Source organism: Limulus polyphemus, unplaced genomic scaffold (genome assembly GCF_000517525.1).
Source record: "Limulus polyphemus unplaced genomic scaffold, Limulus_polyphemus-2.1.2 Scaffold1581, whole genome shotgun sequence".
Taxonomy (NCBI): Eukaryota; Metazoa; Arthropoda; class Merostomata; order Xiphosura; family Limulidae; genus Limulus; species Limulus polyphemus.
Window position 1 is genome coordinate 27,511 of NW_013667191.1, and position 23,725 is coordinate 51,235.

The 23,725-nt window shown below is 31.3% G+C and overlaps 2 protein-coding genes across 10 annotated transcripts in view; one reads left to right on the forward strand and one right to left on the reverse strand.

The window, feature by feature from the left end:
- Positions 1 to 805: 805 nt before the first annotated feature.
- Positions 806 to 16,201, reverse strand: LOC106464181 (E3 SUMO-protein ligase NSE2-like). 7 transcript variants are annotated; one of them, XM_022391881.1, is made up of 6 exons: positions 16,106 to 16,201; positions 14,963 to 15,114; positions 13,507 to 13,622; positions 7,113 to 7,275; positions 2,522 to 2,702; positions 806 to 1,126 (listed from the first exon to the last, which is right to left on the reverse strand). In XM_022391881.1, exons 2-6 carry the CDS (start codon positions 15,081 to 15,083, stop codon positions 1,006 to 1,008), a joined length of 702 nt encoding a protein of 233 aa, XP_022247589.1. In that variant the 5' UTR covers positions 15,084 to 15,114; positions 16,106 to 16,201; the 3' UTR covers positions 806 to 1,005. The 7 variants fall into 7 exon arrangements, with proteins under 7 accessions (XP_022247589.1, XP_013779761.1, XP_013779759.1 ...); XM_013924307.2 differs by having other exon boundaries at positions 14,963 to 15,111; positions 16,106 to 16,188; XM_013924305.2 differs by lacking the exon at positions 16,106 to 16,201 and adding an exon at positions 15,791 to 15,902 and having other exon boundaries at positions 14,963 to 15,111.
- Positions 16,202 to 16,280: 79 nt separating this feature from the next.
- LOC106464183 (arfGAP with SH3 domain, ANK repeat and PH domain-containing protein-like) overlaps positions 16,281 to 23,725 on the forward strand; it is a 94,964-nt gene continuing 87,519 nt past the window's right edge. For 2 of the 3 annotated variants that reach the window (XM_022391877.1, XM_022391878.1), the window contains exons 1-2: positions 16,315 to 16,643; positions 21,667 to 21,739. In XM_022391877.1, coding sequence (XP_022247585.1) covers positions 16,512 to 16,643; positions 21,667 to 21,739 — 205 coding nt within the window. In that variant the 5' untranslated portion in view covers positions 16,315 to 16,511. Of the gene's footprint in view, positions 16,644 to 21,666; positions 21,740 to 23,725 lie in introns of all 3 variants that reach the window. The other variant, XM_022391876.1, reaches the window with a different exon arrangement.

Below are 23,725 nucleotides of genomic sequence, written 5' to 3' on the forward strand. Positions count from 1 at the left end.
CTGAACCTATTTCAACATAAAAGTATGACTATATACTTTTCCTGCTGAGCAACACGACATAAAAGCCGTTGTTGGAATGCATTGTTATCCAGGTGCACACCCTCAGGGTCTACTTTTTATGGGTGCAAAATTTAAGGTTTCTTGGTTCTTTCCTCTTGTAGCTACGGCAGTCACACTTCTTTTCCATGTGGTTTTTTTGTTAACTTACCTCATAAAAAAGATGTACATGTGCACACACATGTGGATAAGTAGTAATATCCAGGTGCACAACTTCAGGGTCCACTTAGTATGGGTGCAAAATGTCAGGTTTCTAGGTTCTTTCCTCTTGGAGCTATGGCGGTCACATGCACAGACCCACCCTTTTATTATTTTACAATACTGACAGTCTTTTATCTTATAACACCATAATTGACCTCTTTAAATATAGTAATGTTATCCTTTCTTTACAATGCTTACAAGACTAAACATTCCAAAATGTTAAAGGAAAAGAATACTATTCAATTGAGAATGTCTGATTTTGAAACTTAACTGTCATACAAGTCTTGACATTGATGAGTGAACTGAGGTAAGCAGGATAAGAAAGTTTAATCTTGAAAATATAATTTTCACTAAAACACAAATTTATTTCAAGTATAAGAATTGACCACAGTTGGGGGGGGGGGATTTGTTTGAATATTTCTACAGAAAATGATCAGTGTTCAGAGGATATATTGGTGAACAGAAAGCAGTGTCTTTCAGTAGAATGTACAAATAACTATGTAATACACAAATAAATTAGGTTCAGAAAAATACACAATACCAACAATATGCCAAAAAACAATAAACTTACTTCGGAAATTTCCAGTTTATTGAAATGCTAAAGTACCAGATGTTATATCTTTCTTGTACTTTTAAAAAGGGCAAGTTTCTTGTCAAGAAGAATGACAAATAACACATTTAAAACCAAGATGTGTTACTTTGCAAATCATGAAGGTTTATTCTAAAATAGAAAAATAGTTTGCTGTTTCATCTGCCTTCTCGTTCCTGTTGCCTGTGTCGACGTTCAAGTAATCTTTTAATTTCACTGTTTTCCACTAGGTGATCTCGCTTCAAAACCTGTGCATTAGAACATCCTATATAAGGGCACCTGGGGGAGGAAATCAAACAATTCTAATTACAGCAAATAGTACCTGTGTTACAAAATTTTATGTTACCCTTACTTTGAAATTAATATTGAACTTGTTTAACTCTCTCCACATGGGCTTGGTCAATTTGATTGACCACATGACCTTTTTTGTACTCGTATAAAGTTTTTATAGATCTTATACTAATAACTTTTGATATAGTGTGTATATCTTCAAGAAATTTGGCATTCTTTTAGTAAACATTATAAGTCTTTCACATAAAACAAATAATATTTTTAGTGAAATATGTTTGATAAACTAAAAATAAGGTTTTGTCCTTTAATATATCGAGTATTTATTTTGAATAGTCCGTGTGCAAAGAGATTTTCACGTTAAGATTAAAAATATTTTTCTTCAACTTAAAAATCTAAATTTCATTGGTGTAATCTCTAAAACCTAAATATATTTCAAATGTTTGTTTATATTTTATCTGTTATTTTCTCTATCCTAAATCTATATAAAGTTGGTCAGTTTAGCTGACCTTATAACAACCAAATAAATCTAAATTACCCTTCTTTTCTTTCTAGAACGACTTCAAATGTAGCATGAAACTACCTAAGTTTATCCTAAGTAGCTTTAAACTAGTAACAGTATACATCTATTTATAATTAAATTGTATTGTTTTATTGCCCACTTGATTGCCCTTTGAACCATGTCTAACTACCATTCGTACCATTATAAGTTGTAAATCATTTAGGGAACATGCAGTTCATGTTATGCTATCCAATTACATTACCCATGAGCAAATCTGGACTGTGGGCGTGTGTGCCTCATGGAATACTTTTTATATTATTATTGTTTATTTACCTAATCTAACCTAAAGAGATCTCTATTTTTACATTTTAGTTACTTTTATAATAAATAAAGAATAAACATTAAAAAACAAAAAATAAATACTTACCCAAGTATTCTCTTTTTTCTGTTGACTATCAATGACACTTAACCCTACTTTTTATATATAAATGGTAGTAGTGCATTAAATAATGCACCAAAGAACATAGACTAATGACATGTAAAAAGTAGACAATTTCCCATAACTCAAAATTTTTCTGGCTTTCTAACTATGAGACAAATTCATCCAAGCTAGTAGTTAGTTTCCCCATGGGAATGGATCTTGTACTCTGAGTGAAATTGACATTATCTGTTCAGAACACAATGTTATACAATATGTCATTTGATAGATGAAAACCTGGACTTTCTATTGGTTATAGGTAATATATAATTACTTATGTAACTGAACACAATTGTGTGATAACATAATAAATACTGATTACTTCCAGGAACAAAAACAGTTCCCAAGTGTGACAAAGAAACATCCTTTATAATCACAGACAATACAGTAATGATATGTAACTTACCTGACATGCTTATTTTTACCAATATACTGTAGGATAGTAGTCTTCTCATAGGTATGTCCACAAAACTTGTTCTTGACTGGTTCACTCACTTCCTTCTGAGATATTGGATCTTTGGGAATGACAACTGTCTGAGTCAGTATCATATCATCATCTAACTCAGTCTCTTTGACCAAAGCCTCTTCTACAAAGCAGTTAAATAACTTAGATTACATGACCTTAATAATTTTACAATCTTAAGACATATTGCAATATAAAAATAAGAACTTTTGTAAATAAAAGACAGCAGGGATACATAAATTCTCACAAGTTCATGCCTGAAAATATACAAATGCATGTTAAAAAGCACACTTAAATTGCAGTAAATTAAGGGTATCAAAAACAATATATTTCAATTATAACACGTAGCAAACTATTAGATAATGATAATCAGAGTGCAACAGTTTCTGGTATTTGTTAAACGATTAGTACAACATTCCACTAGCTTCATAAGATTCTGAACTGCTGGATTTTTCTAACATGGTACTAATTTTTCTATTTTCACCTAGCATTGTTTGATTGTTTAATTGTAATTAAGCACAAAGCTACACAATGGGCTATCTGTGCTCTGCCCACCACGGGTATCTAGAGTTGTAAGTCCGTAGACATACCGCTGTGCCACTGGGGGGCAGTCTTTTTTTTTTAACTTATTTTTGAGGAACCCTTCATTTCATACAACAGATATCTTCTGGAGGTTGTCATTATGCATTTTGTAAAAAACTTATTTTTGGGTTAAGAATACTTTGACACAAATTATTTGTAAATATAATCGGGAAATTGGTGAATATATCAGTAATGTCAACTAGAGATGAAACTGCAGTTACCATTTTGTTTGGCTGTAAAATGCGCACTGATTTTGTGTAAGTCAAATAAAATAATAATTCAATAATGTACTATCACCAATAAGACTAAGAATGTTTTTATTTGAAAGATATGAAGATGACAGTTAGAAATTACTAAACAGCCATTTAGCCAATTTATTTATGTACATTGTTTAAATAAGATAAACAACAAAATAATAATCAATAAAGATTTGAGTCATTAGAACATTTTGCAGTCACTAACCATACTCATGAACAGTAAACTTAACTCATCTGATTTGTTTAAGATTTTAATTTGTTTGATGAACAAAATAAAAATTTGTCATTGTTACATACATTGAAACTCAAGAAAACCACAGTATGTCAATTAAAAAGTAAAAGCAATGTAATTTTAAACACAAAACCAAACATCAACATAATATTTTCACTAAGCCTTAAGCAATCTCTATTCTTGTAACTTCTTTGTTTTGCTCTGTATATGGATTACAGTATCTATTTGTACCTGATGATGACAAAACCTTTTTCAAATGTACAGTTGTTACTGTGTTAAACTTGTTAATAAAGTTTTCTTTGTTACCCATTCAACCTGTCTCTAAACTGTATAAGCTTACTTCTCAAATTATCCAATATGTTCTCATTAAACATTTCTTTAGCTTTCAAATAAATATAATTTAACAAAGAAATACTTTTACAATTCACAAACAAAATGAATATTTACAGAAACAATAAATAGTTTTTATACTTATATATTTACTATAACATGATACTCTAATTCTCTATCCAATCATGTTTGAACTTTCTTTTAGCTGTTTTCAAAACTGTATTTCATTAGTAAATGATCCAACCACTTGATATGACATCATAACAAGGTAGCAACCAAGGCCTGCATGAAAATTAAGGGCAATCTTTGAAAATCAATAAATGGAAGATAATGTATTCTCACAGAGTTATAAATTCTTAGTAAAAACAAATTATTCTTTGGGATTGGCAGAAAAAATCCTGAATAAAAAAAAGTCAATAAGTGCATTGTTTACAAGCAAAACTCTTTACAGCTGTGCAGGTGTGAAAATATGTAATTTTTCGTTTTTCTTCATGAATTACACTAAGCAAATATTAGGAAATGACAAAAATGTTTATTCTAAAATATTTCTGATTTGAAACTTTTGAAATAAAGTGAAAATTAACATATAACATTGACTTTAATTTTGTGGTAAAAAAATATTTTTCAAGTAGTCAAAAATAAAAAAAGGCAGAACTGTGCATAGTGCCACTATAAATTGTGTGCACTACATAATTCCTCTATTAACTTGTGGCTAATGTTTTGGGCAGAAAAGACTGATCTGAAAAGAGGATGACATATGATAGAATGTGCCAGAGACATTGAGAGCAAACAAATCTGAACCTTGATGCCTACATGCCAATAGGAGGAGGAAAAAGGTCTTTAAGGAGAGATGTTATAAGGAACAGGATGACATGGGCTTGTAGAGATGAAATGTGAAGGCATGGAGGATAACATTTAGGCTCCAATCAGGGAGGGAAGTATACACAAAACAATAGGGTGAGAATCAGAGGAGTGAAGACATGGTGAAATCTCGTGAAATAGAAAGTGACTGATAACCAGCTATGGTGGATATCAAAAGTCCCTTGTCGAAAAGCCAGGTGAGAAAGGATTTCAGGTGCAGGAGAGTAGGATGGAATGGAGGAAAACCATGATAAAAAGACCAACAATGTTAGATATACCACTTATGTTGGTAAAATGAAACTGAGGAAGGGTGAATGGAATGGGAACTCAGGAAAATAACCTGTGAGGAATGTCTGGCCTATCTGGCAATGGACTAGACAAAAGCCATGCATGAGGATGTAGCACACCCAATTGAGGAGGAAGTGTCAATAGGAGTAGGCACAGAAAAGGAAACCATGGCTGTGAGAGCCAAAGTGGTACTACTAAGAGGACATGATGCAGAGTGACTTATATGCCTAAGAGAACACAAGGAAGAAGACAGATGGGTGGATAGGCATAGAGGTAATGCCCCCCCCCTCCAAATCCTAACTGAGGACATCTACAACTACAGCCAAAGGATGTGAAATTGGGGTCCAAAACCTGGGAAGCTTGGAATTCAGGTGGGTGGCAAATATGTCCAGGTCTGGAGTACCCCAATGGAAACACAGCCAGCCAAACACCTGTGGTTCAATGGACCACTTTGTAGGGAGAATCTTGTTGGGGCATTGATAATGATCTTGATAATTAGAAGTTTAGTTTACAAACCTTGAAAAAACAAGTGAACAAGTGGAGTGAATAAGAATAAATCCAGAAAGTATATTCAGATAATATAGTATTAGTGGGTTAATAAGTAACAACACTGTTTAACTTCACCACACTAGTTGCAGTAATATTTCATTTTTACAATGATAGTACGATATCAGTTAACTTTTTGAAAAGTTAAGTATGTAACATTGTAACCAAATTTTTAATATTCTGTATATGAAAGAGAATTCCACTATAGTAATTCAGTAGTTTGAATTAGTCAATGTTGACCACTCAGTTCTAAAGTAACCTATATATTTTAAGCAAAATTAAAATGACAATAATATATTCTGCAAATGATTAGCTCAGTTGATCTAATCTTCTTTCTTTATTTCTAATAATTTGATTAAAATGAAAATAAAAACAATTACAAACAAACATTTCAAATTTTAAACTAAAATTAAATAGTTATAAATATTTATCATATTCAGAAGAAAAATTAAAGCATTTGTAAACAGGATGTCTTGTTTTCAAAAGTTGTTACTTATAGTCATACCTATTGCATCTTCACATATTAAGGACATCAACAAAGTAGAAACTTCTTTGTCATGAGAATTCTATCTTCTAAATAATTAAAAATCAATTCTGTAACAATTTTATAAGAGGTCCAGGTGTTCTAAGAAATAATGACTCAGATGGAAACAATTCTTTTAGGTCTAAGCACACATATAAAGTGTCTGGACCATAGCATTGACTAACTGATGTTCATACTGTTGAAATACATTAAAATACTCAAACAATCAATGTTGCATAATACACAATGAAAATTTTACTTAAAACTGATCAACAGTCTTAAAAGGTACTCTACATGTTTCAAAATCATTAGTGTCATCCTCTAGAGTGTGAAAAACAAAGGCTGTGCAACATATAAATACAAAAAAAGACATGATCAAGTGACTACTAGTTTACATATTTAAAAAAGATCACACCATCTATTTACTTTCTATTTTCTAACCCTTCATCCTTATTTTAGATGATATTATCATTTTTCTAATATTTCTAGCCATCATATTAATGGGTTGAGCTAAAATAACAGTTCTTCCCACTGTTATTTTGGCTCAACTGAACAATATGACAGTTAGAAATATTAGAGAAATCACAAAAATAATAAAACACAGTAAAAATAATAATGGCTGGAGACGGCTTGAATGGGTAATGAAGAAAAACTTTAATATAACAGCAAATGTACAACGTTTCGACAAGGTTTTGTCATCATCAGGTACAAAATAAGATGCATGGACTTATACAAGGCTAAGATACAGAAATCATGCCTGCTTGAATGTTTAAAAGAAACTTTTGGAAATAACACTGAAATTATCTAATGTGTAATATCTTGTTTCATAAAGTGAGGAAAATTTAGAAAGAAAAAAATCAAGGTTATGAAAAACATACAATATATAGTTGTTTAACAAATCTGGTTACTTCTTACCTGGTTGAAGATAGTCATCAATCATTGCAGTGAATGTTTTGTAATCTGGCGTGTTCTGAAGTGCCTCAGATGTTATTTCTTGACAAGTCTCCTTCAATGATGATTCCAATATACTAGAATAAGAAACTGATGAGGTTTCATCAGACTCACACTCTGATGAGATCTGAGTAAAGAAAGAACAATCCCATAAGAAATTTTGTTGTAGACATATGTTTGACATATAAAGATATACTGTGGCACTTAAACCATTAAATTTGACAATAAAATAAAAAACTGATTATCAGCCTTTAAAAGCTGACTGATTTTGTCACTTGACTGATTTCTATTAATAGCAAATTAATTTTAGTTTAATATTGATGATAAAATTGTAAGAACAGTAAGAATATTAATCTGAAAATTATCCAACAATAATAACGATGGTAGCAGTATTTCTAACTAAAAACGTTTTCCTCAAAACATATGAAGTGGTAGAAAATATGTAAAAATGTATTTACTTTGTAAATCTTTCTCTTTCAAATATTTTCAATATGATGCTTAAAAAACATAAATTTTGTACTTATGTATTGGTAGTTTCCAACATTATCAAATGAGACATAAACTGTTGCTATAAAGTTGCTTAGATACTGATGAACCATTTCTCACTACAAAATAAAATTGTTTGAAGACTTAGCCAATAATGTTACATTTAGAAGGTGTTCAACAAATCTGTCCAAAGTTCTCAATAACTACTAAAGAACCAAAGTGGTATTCTGGGGTGAATCAAATTACTGCCTAGTATTAATACTGTGCAATACATTGTGTTGAAAACTCTCCAACATTCACCACAACAAACTCAACTCACGAACAAAATTGACACTAAACAACCCAACAACGGTACATTACACTGCAGTTTCCCTTTCGTCCCTGAAACCATCTCAAGAATAATCCACACTTGAACAAAACTAGCCATTAAACACAAAATTCCTGTCAAAGTCAAAAACCTGGCCCTAAATTAAAATCTTTATTAAACAAAAATTATTTAGAATCACACAATACCACTGTAATTTACAAAATAACATGCAATAACTGCCTAGAATTGTACATCAGAGAAACAGGAAGAAAATTGAAAACCAGATTCACAGAACACAATAAAAAACTGTCCCATGTTTTCCACTATTGCAAGTCAAAAAACCATAGCATTTCTATAAAAAACACAGTAATTTTAAACAAAAAAACAAACATAAACGAAAAATCAAGGAATTCATCTTAATTGAACAAAACAACCCTATGCTAAACCAACACCCTGGGGTGCCTAGATGCCTCTTCTAAGTTGTGCAACAATATCTGGTCATGTGACTTCTTTGTTCAATACTGTGTGTGTGTGTGTGTGTGTGTGTGTCAGTGTAAACTACTTGTTCCTGATGATGACAAAACCTTGTCGAAATGTTGTACACTTGCTTTTATGTTAAACTTATATTAAAGTTCTTTCATTCAAGCCATCTTCCAGCATTATTAGTCTCAAAGTGTAACGGCTCTTGTCACATGGCCAGAAAAATTGTGATAGTTAGGGAAAATTGTCTACAGTTTTACATGTTATTAGTCTATGTTCTTTAGTGCATTATTTAATTAAATAAAAATTATTTAGTGCATTACTACCATTAGTATAACAAAAAGTAGCATCGACAATTGACAGCAAGAAAAAAGAAGATTCATGTAAGTACTTTATTTCCTGTTTTTCATGTTTATTCTTTATTTATTATTATAAAAGTAACTAAAATGTAAAAATAAGGATCTCTTTTGAACAGTTAAGGTGAGATTAGGTAAAATAAATAATAATAACATAATAAAAATGTTTAATAAGGCACACATGCAAGCAGCTCTTGAGTAACATAATTTGATAGCATAAAGTGACCTCCACATTCCCTAAGTGATTTACAACTTATAATGGCATGAATAGAATTTAGACACTATTCAAAGAACAATAAAATTTAATTATAAATAAATGTATACTGTTACAAGTTTAAAACTATTTAGGATAAACGAATGTAGTTTTATGTTACAATTTGAAGTCATTCCAGAAAGAAAAAAAAAGGGTAATTTAACTGTATTTATTTATTTTTTTTGGTGATTAGGAGGTCAGTCAAATTGACCAATGTTGTATAGAGTTAGGGTATAGAAAATAACAGATAAAATATAAAGTTTTACTGAAAACAAACATTTGAAATGTATTTATGAGGTTTTAACGATTACACAAATCAAATCTGAGATTTTTGAGATGAAGTATTTTTAATCTTAACATGAAAATCACTTTGCATGTGGATTATTCAAAACAAGTACTCGATATATATTCATGGACAAATCTTTTTTTACTTTATTTAAAATACTTCACAAAAAGGCTTATAATGTTTACTGAAAGATTGCCAAATTTTCTGAAGATATACATACAATATTAAAGTTAGTAGTATCAAATCTATAGACTTTACATGAGTACAAAGAGGTCACGTGGTCAAATCACACAAGCCTGTTTTGAAAAAGTTAATCATACTTTCATAGTCACAAAAATTTGTCATCAGTATCTACTGCTAAATCAATTTTTGAGTCATTTTCCCACCAAACCTATAAGCATTCAATTTACTAAACAATCTTTTATGAGGAACTTTATCAAAGTTTTGAAGATGAATTAACAATGATGCACTAATCCAAAAAGTCTCTATCAAAAAACTTTACAAAGTTGCTCCTCCACATTTCAGGAAGGTTTGGAGTCTGTGCTTTGAAGATTTTGAAAATTCTGCAACCCTGGTTGAGGCATTTTAAACATTAGTATTTTCCTACACTGAAAATATATTTTTGATAGATACCTATTCTCACAGTTACAGCTACTCTCGAGTTGACTGCACTCTAGCGCACAAATTTTTGGTTGCCACTAGCCTTGAAACTCCCACCTAATTCCATGTTGTTCAGCTGCGTTTAAGCATGCAAATTAGCATGTGACAGTCCTCTGCCATTAGGAGTGTGACAAACTCTCCTAGTATACCCAACTCTCTCTATGAAGCTGAACTCAATCAGTATTTGAAAATATTAGGCAAAAAAAAATGATACCGGAAGTGGAGAGGATATGTGGGAAGTGTTAAAGGAGGTAAGTATCTATCGGAAATTTATTTACAGTGTAGGAAAATATTAAATTCTGATATGATTACTTACCTCTTCTCACAGTTACAGTTAGAATCCCAAATTGAGCATGTGGAAGGACTGGTGTAAAATTACCCGATGAGCACCCATCAAAAGCATCTGAAGAGCACGGAGAGGAAACACACTCGTGGGAGGCCGTACTACATCTGATTGAGGTGTACTCTTTGTCCATGTGGAACAAACAGGTGTGGTGTCACAATCAAAGGGTGGAACAAGGTAAAAATTCCAATTCAGAACAGAAAAGGAATGTGTGAAGAGTGGTTAGGGCATGTGGGACCGTAATCAGGAGTGGTGTCTTCAACCTTTCACCTCAGGTCTAGGAACCAGAAGGGAAAAGTAGCCTCTGTTCCGAGACCCTAAACCAAATTGGCATTGGGGATGTAACATTCAGCCCACAGTAAGATGAAGTTCCCAGCCCACTCACATGTGAGGACTTATGTTGATTGGTCCATCTCCAACCAAAACCAGTGTCCCAGGAACGGACATACAGGCAGTGGTAGGAGGGAGGGTTCCCAGCCAGAGGGTGAAATTGCAAAATAAATGGAAAAATCCAGTCCAGTCCAGGCCAGCAGCATCTGGAATAAGACATCAGACAAGCAGCAGGAAGATAGTCATGCTTTCTACACAGGCAAGAACCCCACTGTCCTACTCTCGGCTGAGTGGTATTGTGCACACTCAGATGGATCCTTTCATGATCCAACACCCTGGCACATAGGAACTGGTAAGTGGTAAGGACTTCCATACCTCACTGGAAAAAAGGGAGGGGAAGAAATGCAATGAATGACCACGTAACACTATTTTGAAAATCAGACCATTCCAGATTTGGTAATATAAGAAATGTTGGAGATGGGCAGCAATCTCTTTCTGTATTAGTCATGTTGGTCTCATGAATGTACATTCCAGTACAAACATACTTATGATGCAATATGCCAAAAGGAAGAATCTGCAAATGGTCTTGTGGAATACCCCATCTCAACAGTAAGCATGACAGACCTTACAGATCTCACAGTGTAGATTTTGGATAACACTATACCTGGACAGTCACCACTCACCACAGAGCAAGATCCATAACCTGTAAAGTAGATCTCTGAAAAAAAAAAAGGAGAAATGAAATAAAAATAAATTACCTATTCAGAGTTGTACTGATGTATGGAGAATGGTTATAGGGGGAAGACAATATCTAGCTGAGCAGGAAATCACCAGATGGTGCAAGTAGTACAAAAAAAATGTGTTGGGAGCAAATACTCATTTGTTAATTAGCCAAGCTGCATTATTTGTTCAACATGGGGCATGATGGTGGGTAAACAAAGTATGCAGCCTATACTTTACAGAACCAACTAGAATCATTAAAATATATTGTGGTAGTTTTTTCTTTCTAAACTAGTGTTAATAACTTCTCTTATTGTAACAACATGGAATCTAGATTAACAGTTTCTTGTCATCACCCACATGCACTCAGTATGCAGCCGTACCAAGCATCATTATTAATGCTAATTGCTTAAACTAACAATATGTGATGTTAAATACTGTTTAGTTAGGATAATGTCATAAAATATAGTAAATTTGTGCTTAGAAGTAAATCAAACAGTTAGCTCTTCTAGTTACAACCTTTGTACTCGGTTGCTGCTTGACACTGGTTGCTAAGCCTTTTAAAATTTTGCATGTGGAGGATATAAAATGAAATAATTATTTTTAGGTTTTATATATATACACAGGTGAATAACTAAAAAATCATAAATTACTATATTAATACCATAGAATTATACTACAATTTATAAAGCTTAGTAACTAAGCTATATTTTAGCCTAAAAAAATATGAAATTTTGAGCAGACTAATGACACAACCTATCTCCTTGAAATCTTTGTTTGAAAGAAAGGGATGGCATCCAAATGCATTAAAAGGGCTGAGAAAGCCACTAGGGAGACATTATGAGCTTTGGATTGGTTATTCATGTTGTATATAGAAGTAAATGTATATAAGGGAGCATTTCCAAAAATGGAAAGAGGTAAGCGAGGTGCCACTGTGTTTGATTTATTATGTGAACAATATCTTAGCAAATAGAAAAGATAAGACATTCTTATTTTATACTCTAGCTTATCAATATCTGTAATTTGAGTTTCTAATTTGTATGAAACTATAGACTTAGTATTTTGACTTCACAAACATCTAATTTGAACCAGTGCTTCATTCAATATACCACGTGACACACAAAAATCGATGTTTATCTGTGTTTTTTTAATATTTCCTTCTAAACTAAGAAATTAAATAATGTATAATACTAAAATTTCAATTATAATCTACAGATTGATATCAAACGTATTGACATAAATTCATGAAATGGTAGTTCAATAAAATTTTGAATGCGAGTCAACAAACCCGATGACATGGCCTTTGACCTGTGACCTATCTGTAAAGGGGATAATGAATAATAATCGTACTCCCATATGATTCTTTTGAAAACTTGAGCTAGAAACTGCTAATCGAGTTTACTTGGCCTAACCAATACTTGTGTATTTGCACATGTTTTCACCATATAGTTTTGCTGCTCTAAATCAGACATCTTTAATATGAATGACAAAAACTAAAACCTGGCTACTTTTACTCTTAGTTGAAGCTGTAGTAAAGGTTTTAGATGGATAATTACTGTGGCTTTTTGTGTAGGTATGAGCAAAACTTTTTGTCAATTTTGAGTGGTTTTTGTTGAATAACTTTCAAGTATGGTTTATGTTTAGACCAAATTTGACACCTAATTGTAGATTGTAAAGATCTATCAGTGTACCACACACACACACACACACACAAATAGGAAGAATAGGTGGGAACTTCTCCAGCACACAGTATTGGTGGTCATACCTTAGTATCAATGGCACTAAGATACATAAGGGAAAATGAATACAAGAAATTCAAGTCTTGCCTAATTTCACGTATTTGAAATGTTTAGCAGAACAGTAGCTTAAACCCTACATCAATTAAAAGAAAACAACAAAAATTCACCATCTGTATTCTTCCTACTGGATGGGTCCATAGATGGTGTTTCTTGCTAATTGTTGCTTATTTTTACTCCCACAAAATGAAACAGATGAAACTAATTACATGAATATTTTCATGATCCTTAAAGACTGTGCATTTTCATGAGTCAAATGTTACTTATCTAAATAGAACTACCACTGGATAAACATATATTTGAAAGTTTTCCTACCAATACACAACATATCCCGAACACACCTTCATTTTTGCAATGTTCACAGCTTGTAGGTACTGGTGTATATTTTGTTGCATTCGTAGGTGTTGAAGCATAACATCTTTTAAAATGTTGAGTTCATCCTGTGGAGCTGAATCATCTAAGAATGGAAAGTAAAAAGTTGATGAACTAGTTAAATGTTTGACAACAAAGTCATAAATCAACATATGGACAACAAGATACCATTTGATTCTTCAAAGCTGTCCATGCTTGAGAAAAGTAAAAATTTAAATCCACTCTTTATTTTTCAGAAAATCATAGATTCTTCTCTTCAACTTGTGTAAAGTGCTGACCTTAACTAAACCAAAAAACAAACAAACTGGTAGCACACATCTGCACATTACCTTGATACTGGTGCACATGAAAAAATCCATTTTGCACATGGATTGACAAAGTCAGAGGGAACATTGCCAGTAGCAACTCATTCCATAATTCAAATGCCTTGCTATCAAAACAAAAGTGGCCTAATATGTGTCTAGCCTATCTTTTCTAAATCTCAAACTTCTGTCCTTTTATTTTCAGTTATAGTATCCAGAAACGAAATTGAATGTATTTATCCTACTGATCCTCCTTGAATAACCCTGTAAATTTCAATAAGATCACCTCTTTCAATTCTTTTCTCAGAAAAAATTAAGTTAAGAAATCTTAGACTGTGAAATCATCCTAGTAAGCTTCCTCTAAGCCCTTTTAAATAAGTCAATATCCTTCTTAGATAAGGAGACCAAAGTTGCATTCAAACTGAGCCTTAACTGTGATTTGTATAGAGAAAATTACCATTTTTGACTTGTAATCAATAAATTTCTAAATACACTAAAATTCTATTAGTTTTACTACTAGCAACAGAAAACTGCCTTGACGGATTTTGGCAGTGGTGGATAAGTCACTCAAGCTCTTAAAGCAGTAAACCAACACAACCTTGTTGTCCCGTAAATGTTATATGTAAAGATTAGAAGTACATGGATTACATTTAACATGGCTCTTTAAAAACATCTATTATTTAGATTTAATAATAATAAAAAATCTCAGTTTCTCATCAGATGTTTTTAAAAACTGTAAAAAGGATGCTTTTGTTTTTTAAAGAATGTGACCGATATGTTGCTCAAACACTAAAATAATGGTTATCACCATTTGTAATGTCAACCTTATTGCTAGATAATACCAGATGAAAGTTATCTTTAGTTAAGTCTTCGTATAAATGGTCTTAAAAACACTTGAAAATAGACACAGGAATTTTTTGATTTGAAAAATAAGATAAACATGCAAGGTGTCAACAGTTTATAGATGCAGTTGCAAGTGAGAAAACAGATTTTGTATCTGGCCTTACATGATTTAATTAAAAAGACAATTTTTAATCTAATGATTTATTTATATAAAACTGAGCTTTCAACCTCTTACTTCTACATGTAGCTTATTTTTAACTTTGTCATTTTAATATAATACCTGACACTTTTAACAATTCTTCTGTTAAATCTGTTGTCATTTCCTTTCCAGTAGTGATATAAGATTCCACCTTCTTCATCTGTTCAGTTGTTTTGTCCATCAGTCCAAAGGAGTTTGCCATTACGGAGATTTATAGATGTTTATCCAAACTGCTTAAGTACAAAAGCATAATTATTTTCATACAACAAATGTCTCAAATTTTTATTATTTATACATATATTGCAAAGGTACTAAATAAAATATGTTATAAATGTGTGCAAAGGTTTGCATGATGATGTGGTGTATGTTGTTTGAATGTTAGTATAAATTAGGTTGTATGTGTATGTTGTTTGAATGTTAGTATAAATTATCTTAAACCTTTACAAGTATTACCTAGTTAAACCTATTGAAAAAACAAACAAACCAGCACTTAAAAATTCACTGTACAATATGCTATTAGTATTACTATTAGACATTAGTCATTACATGTAAGCTTACTCACAGTACTGTATTCACATACAACATTATATATATATTTATACTTTAACAAGTCTTAAGAACACTAATAAGTATTATTATTACTTATAGTATACTTTATTATTTATACTTATAGTTATAAGGTACACTTCCCTGTACCGTACGGTGCACATAAGTCCAAGAGGATCGAATTTGTACTCACACTTTTATAGCGAAGTTTCACTTTAAGAATTAAACATTATAACTACTGGTACTAATACTATTAATACTCAAAAAGTTGTAAAGTGCAAATATGTATAAAAACAATCACCACAGTTGCAAAACTTTTCTGCTTATGTTTTATTCGATAAAGAAAACTTTCAAGTTACATGCCTTAGAAGTGTAACGTAATTAGATATAGACTAACTTTACGTCAAATTATAACTTATTTCTAACATATTACTATCACTATCAACTTATTCAAACAAGACAGCGTCGGTGAAGTTTGTAACTAGTCTCTGAAAACTTAAAAGGTGAAACCATCTTACATTGTGTTTATTTTGAATTATAAAATGATTCATTAACTCCTGATAATGTAAAGGAAAGCAGGCATCAATAAAGAAAAAATAATTCAAGTTAATTTACAGTAAGTTGTAATGGAAAATAAGTATATTAAACACAGATCCTTTCTTTCTTTCTTCAGTTTACCATAGATCCTGGTTTTCCTCATCATACTCATAGTTTGATATCGTCATAATGAAAAACTATTACTAAATTCGACTGTCCATTTTATTCATTCTACATAAGTATTAAGGTTACGAAACTCACGATCAGTTTTTTATATCGAATACTTTTACTAGGTTTTCAAAAAAATTCATATAGGGCGATTATAAGTTTTTCTTTGATCCACCTCTGCATAAAGGTGTGTCACTGTATCAGTCTCGTATGAGGCGTAAGCTACTTATATTTATAATTTGTCTGGTTATGGGAATTTCTAAGTCTACAGCAAATAGTAGGCCTATATTTGTATTTGTCATTGGTATACATTAATCTTCTAATGCGTAAATGATTTGATTTTTTTTTACTATCACAACAAAAGATTAAAGAAAGAAAAATGCTTGGGGGCTTAATAATGAACGTTGGGGAGTTTATTTCCGATGTTCAGGAAGATCGTAATTCACCAACAACTTCAAGCTTTGTAATAAAAATGTCGAAGTATCGCCAAGCTGCCGGAGCTATAGAAGAGGTGAGCATGTACACTGTCGTGTTTTACTATGAATAAAAGTTTTATTAAGGAATACGTGCAAAGTTCAAGCCTATCGTTCAAATTACTGAGAGAAGTAGTGTTATTGTTAATATGTTAGATCGGGACCTTTATATTATTATATCATGTGTGCTAATGATAAGGACTGTATAGTGTATATTACTATGTGATATATCAGATGTATACTATAAGTTATAACTATAAGCCACAAGGTTTCTAAATTTGATAATAATCTATAGTAATGTATAATGCTGATTTTTTTGCAAAATCTTTCCTATGCAGGAGTAGTCTTTCTGAGTGGGATTATCCATAAAAAGCGAGTTTCAACATTGGTAAATTATCAGAACTGAAGCATTGAGAGTATAGAATTTGAAAATATCATATATTTTGTGTGTGGGAAATATTAATGTTGTGAAGAGATGTAAGGATTTGAGCATGATGATTGATAAAAGCTTCAGGAAAGTTCATTGTAATGGCAAAAATATCATATAGGTCCTAGTGCTGCTATTTTAATTAATTCAAGGCTGTTCAGCTTCAATTTCAAGCTAGCATGATCTGGTAACTAGAATGGTTGCCTCATGATTTGAGGGTCATTGTCACTGAATGGGTTTACCCTTTTAGCATAGGGGCATTATATTTGCATCTTTGTTTATGACTTATGGCAAAGCTACTGAAGATATCTACTGTCGTCAATAGAGGTAAGGCAATCAGTCAGTAGCATCCACCACCATTTCTTAGACTATTTTATATTAACAAAAAGGATGGACTGTACAATTATAATGACTTAGTGTTAGTAGCTTAAACATAACACAAACAATCTTGCATATCAAATGAGCTTGCTCATATTTTAGCAGCTAGTTCTTCTTTTGTTGGTAAGACTGCAAGGGACAACATGTACACAACTCATGATTATAAGGGTATGGCATAGTGGCCATCGGTTACATAACTAGTCACACTGATGCCTGTTAGTGTTATTCATCTTAACCCTGGACTAAACAATAGTATAGTCTTAAATTGCTATATTGTTTGTACTTTATAAGCTACAAATATAATAAGTCTTACTTAGGGTAAAGTCAATAAAGAAAGCTATAGCAAGTTAATATTTGTTATTTGGTGAAACAAAAACACTAGTTGAATAACCTGCTCATTTAATTGTGTTTGTCAGAAATTATTAAACGTGGACTGAGAAGTCTAACAGTATGTAACACCTTTAAGTTGTTAACCAATTTACACAAATAGGATTCCTGTTTAATTGCAACTAGCTAGTGTCAAGACTTGTGAAAATAATCAGTTAATTGAAATTAGTATTTACAGTTATTACTATTTCAGTTATTCCAACTATCATTAGAATAATGATAATTCTCATTAGAATAATCAATCTATTAAATGTAAATGATTAACTCTTTCAACCTGGGCTCAGTCCCTGGGACCGACCTCCTAACCATTTTGTGCTTGTTACAGTTTTCATGCTATAACTTTTACATGTGAATGTTAATGAAATATGGCAGATAATCAGTTAACATTACAATGCTTTCATAAACAAAATATATAATTTTTGTATTAAATCTTAAGGTTTGTAAAGCAATGTTTCTCTCGTGCCTTTTTTTTAAATCTTGCCTATCTATCATGCAAAGTAATTTTAATTTTAAGATTAAGAATACTTTTATGCATCAGAAAATTCTGAAATTTCACAAGCGAAATCTTTATAATGTCGAGATAGTTATCAAACATTTCTTAAGAAAAAAACTTTATATATTTTATCTGTTATTTTCAGTAATTAATCTCTGTACGGGTTCAGTAAATTTGACTGATCTAGCAACCACCATAAACAATTAGGAAATAAACATAAATCATGCCTCTTTCATTCTAGAATGAACACAAATTATAACACAAAAACATAAATGTTTAGATGAAATAGCTTAAAACTCATAACATTATACATTTATATATATTTATTGTTTTTATTATATTGACCTTTCACCCGTGCCTAGTTAACAGTGCATAAGTTACAACGACGCAGCTCATGTACACTCATGTTACCGTATCAAATAATATAAAGGTGACTTTTGGTCTGTACAAAGTAACTTGTCTTGGCTGTGTTCTAATACACTAGTATTTTGTAAAATACAGACACATTTTATTTATTATACATGATATGTGTATATAGATTATTACTATTTTGAAATAAGTTTTTAAAGTTATTTTTTTCTAAAACATAAAACAGTAAATAAAGAAGTAAAACAAACAATTGTATCTCCTAATTACAACCTATATACTCGATTGCTGCTTGACATAGGTTGCTAAGCCTTTAAAAAGTTTGCATGTGGAGGATATGAAGGAAGATAAATTTTTTATAGGTTTTATATATACATTTGAGGAACTGAAAAATCATAAATTACTAGATCAGTACCATAGAATTCAACTATAATTTGTCAAGCTTAGTAACTGAGATGTATTTTACTCTAAAAAAATATGAAATTTCGAGCAGACTAAAGACACAGCCTACCTCATTGAAATCTTGGTTCAAAAGAAAGAAATGATGTTAGGTATGTTAGAAAGGCTGAGAAAACCACTAAGGGACATTCTGAGCTTCCAATTGGTTATTCATGTTATATATAGAAGTAAGTGTATATAAGGGAGCATTTCCAAAAATGGAAAGAGGTAAGCGGGGTGCCACTGTGTTTGATTTATTAGGTGAGCAATATCTTAGCAAATAGAAAAGATAAGACATTCTTATTTTATATTCTTGCATTTTCAATATCTGTAATTTGAGTTTCTAATTCGTTTTGAAACTATAGACTTAGTATTTTGACTTCAGAAACATCAAATTTGAACCAGTAATGCATTCAACATACCACGTGACACACAAAAATCAATGTTTATCTGTGTTTTTTAATATTTACTTCTAAACTAAGAAATTGAATAATGTATAATACTAAAATTTCAATTATAATCTACAGTTTGATATCAAACGTATTGACATAAATTCATGAAATGGTAGTTCAATAAAATTTTGAATGTGAGTCAACAAACCCAATGACATGGCCTTTGACCCGTGACCCGTCTCGAAAGGGTTAATGAGTCCAACTGTTAAACAATTATGAAATTCCACTAATCACACAGCTCTGTTTATTTCTTATGCTCTTGTAAACTGCTGTCCTCCACTATTGCCGAAGATAGCTCATTCCATAAGTTAATCACTGTGTTAGAGAAAATATAAGTACTTTGATTGGAGTCTATTATTTTCCAAATCTTAAAATTGTGTCTTCTCATTGTATTATCTTCAGAATATAGCATAAACTTTATGGTAAAAAAATCAGAAGCCTTTATTCTATTGATACCCTATGTAATCGTGTAAACTTCTTTAAGAATACCACTTACTCTTCTTTGCTCAAGAGAAAATAAATTGAGATATTTTAATCTATCCCTATAAGACAAAACCCTTCAGTCTTGGAATCATCCTACTATCCTCCTTCTGAACCCTTTCCAATAGTTCAGTATTTTTCAGGATAAGGAATCCAGAACTGTACACAATATATAAGTGAGGCCTAACTGGTGATTTAGGAGTATAGAGAGAGATAATCTTTTTTTTTATTTTGAATTGTAATCAGTAAGCTTATAAAAAAACACCCTAAAAATCTGTTGACTGCTAGCAACAGATACTGCTTTGATGGTTTGAGTGACTTATCCTTTACTAACATAACATTTGAGGGACAAGGACCCTGGTGGCCATTATCTGTCTTTTTCTTAAGTCACTGTTGAATGGTTCCCATTCATTTTCAATTTATGATACAAAAGATGATAACTAAAGTGCATTACTTCAGACTTGCTATAATTAAATTTTACTAATTATGTTTTGTTAACATCATTAATGTAAATAAGAAAAAAATATTCCACAAACACTGTCCATTTGGGATACTCTACTAGTATCAAAGATCCAGTTTGACTGGTCTCCATTATTAACAACCTTTTACCTTCTCCTATCCAACTAACTTACAATGCAACTAGCTAGTCTTTCTCTTACCCATAAATGAGAAGATTTTCTTAGCTAATTATATAATTTTATATAGTTTGTCAAGAGTCTTCTGATATTCATAATTTATTAAACATGTAATTTTTTTTTGTCCATTTAGGATTTGGTCTCTGGTTTGAACATGAAAATTTACAAAGAATACAGTTTTTTCAGCAAACTTGATAAATTTAGCAAGAAAATCCTAAGCATCTCTTACACTTTTTACATTTTAAGAAATTTTCTCAATCAGCTTCTTTGATCAAACAAGTTAGTTTCTGAACGTTAGCCTTTCAACAATCATGGACATAAATAACATTTGAGGGACTCCTTGGCCGATTATGGCTGCCCCATTAATTTTAACAAACACCTATTTACTGATATCCAGCCCTAACTCCCCAAGTACTCAGCAGGTCCTTTCTTGAACTCTCCCAATCTTGTTCTGTCTATCATCTCTGAAGGCAATCTATTTGGAAGTAGTATACTCAACACCTGGTCTTAAAATAAATATGAAAGTTAATGATATTATGCTAATTGGTATTTACATATAGAAACCAGAAAACAACTTTAGAATTGTCTATAATATAAAAGTACTGTCAGGGTTATGGTAAATGTTATTGCAAATAATATGTAGTTATATAAAACATAAATAAAGCACTTAAACACCTTTCTATGTACTTGATGTATTGTTTATACAGAGGTAGATACATAGAAGCTAGAAATTTAGTTAATTGTCATTTAAAAACTCACTTTTTAATAAACAACAATTTATTGTACACAATTCTAAAAATGAGACTGTTTCCAGTCTCAAAAATACAATAACATATCAAATAACTTACTGTAAAGGATAAAAAAAAAAAAAACCCTGGTAAGACTGAAAACAGTCTCATGCATTCAAAACAGGTTTTTACAATAAAAACAAAGGTTTAAATGTTTAATTATCTAGATCTTGTAGAATAAAGGAATCATTTTATAGCTTACTATGAATTCTTGCAGACTCTAGATTTTGACAGAGATGGATTGGGAAAAATGAAAAAAGCTGTTAAGGCAGTGTGCAGCAGTGGAAATGGTAAGTTTAGGCTCATATTATGTATACAATTGTTGTTTTTTTTGGGGTGGGGGAATTAACATAATCTGAATGTTTTTTACTGTCATTGAGAAATGAGATAATATTGTTTGTGATCCCAATTGGAATTCTGGACCAATAGAGTAGTAGAGAAGTTAATGATGTAGGTTTATGTACATTTACACATTGGTACTGCTATCTTTTATACTGTTCATTTTGTTGCTTTTGTAGCTATATCTGTTCACTGTTTATACATTTGTTGTCTAACAGTCAGTAAGAGGTTAATATGACCCTTGAACCTAACTAGTTTTTACACAAGGCTTGCTGTAACTTAAGAATTAGTGGTAACAACATTATAAGTGACAGAAGTATAAAAACAAACAGTTGTGCTCATACTTCAAAGTTTAATTTTTAAATGACATATTATGTGTGGCTGAACAACTCTTTATTTTGATTGAGACAAGACTGCTTTACATCTGCTTGATGTTTGGCTTATGCTAGGAAAAAAATTCAGAAAGGTTTTGTTAGCTCCAAATAATCATACACTATTTAACCCCTTACCCACCTGGGCCATTTTGTCTTATCGTGAGGACAAAATCACATTTTTCAATTTAAAAATTATAGAGAGCTTATCTTTTATTGGATTTCAGATTTTAATTTTGGAAATAGTGGTATAACATTCGATTATTTGTACAAAATTGTATTATTTGATGAAGTTTAAAGAGAAAGTTAATAAAAAAAATAATCCTGAAATATGTTTGAGACTATAAATAAGAACCCTCTAAGAAGAAAATTTTTTTCAACATTTAAAAAAATTTTTCCTTCCACTTCAGCACTGGTCCTGCCATCTATGATTGGTATTCTAGTATGTTTTCTTTATAAAACAGCATCTGGGCGTGTTAAACCTCAGTTGTAAAACTTTTAGCCAATCCTATTCAAAGGTGTCAATTTCAGTACCATGTTATTCCAGTCACTCTATATCACATTTGACAAATCATAGGATCATAAGCAAAGCATGTGATGAAATGTCGTTCTCTGGATTGTACAATATGAAGTGGGTGGTTCTTATTATAGTAACTGCCATTTCATGTAGAGGTTGTATTTAGTAGTGGTCAATAGTACTTTTTTTTTTATTATTATAAGTCTTAGAAAATATGCTTTTGGAAAAAACTGCATGGGATGTATGTGACTTCTAATATTTTTGCTATAAATTAAATCATGCTATATCATATATCTATTTATATTAATCATTATATTGAAAAATTAACTCAAAATAGATATATTTTTAGGAAAGAAGTTGATCCACGAGTGTTAGGGTTAAGATCTATCAAGTGGCAAGTGCATGGTCTTTACGTAAATTAGACTGAGAGTTTGTGATTTATAAATTCCTTTGCATTTAAATTAGTAGTTTTAAGTTCAGTAATTTAGAATAATTTTATATTTAGTTCATAATAAAAATATGATTCAGTATTTAGAATGACAACCGTGTGTCAGATTTTTATGTACTGCTAATACCATGCAAGAAATTTTTATTTTTCCTTCTTACTATCTTCTGTTGTTGTTGCTTTATTATTAAAACAGTCCAACTGATATATAAGAAGTTTATTCTGATATTTTGCAAATGGTTTGAAACTCAGTGTACAAGTGACAACATTAAAACCCATATGTTGGTTGTGAAACAGACTAAACACATTTGTCTCAATAATACAGGGAAAACTTTAATATTCTCACAGTTGTGGTGTCAATACACTGAAGAACTTAAATTTCAAATTCCAATATAAATCTTGCCTATAATGAGAGAAATGTGACCAGGACTAATCTTTTAAGTGCTGTAAAGTAATTTTCTTTGTAATTTATGGTGTCTATCGTTTGGTAATCTCTTGTGATAGGATGTATCATGTTGGGTCAGGCAGTGTTATTCAAACCATCTGTACTGTAAACTATTACATACATTCACTAGTAGTGGCAGTTAGTTTTGTCTGTATAGTG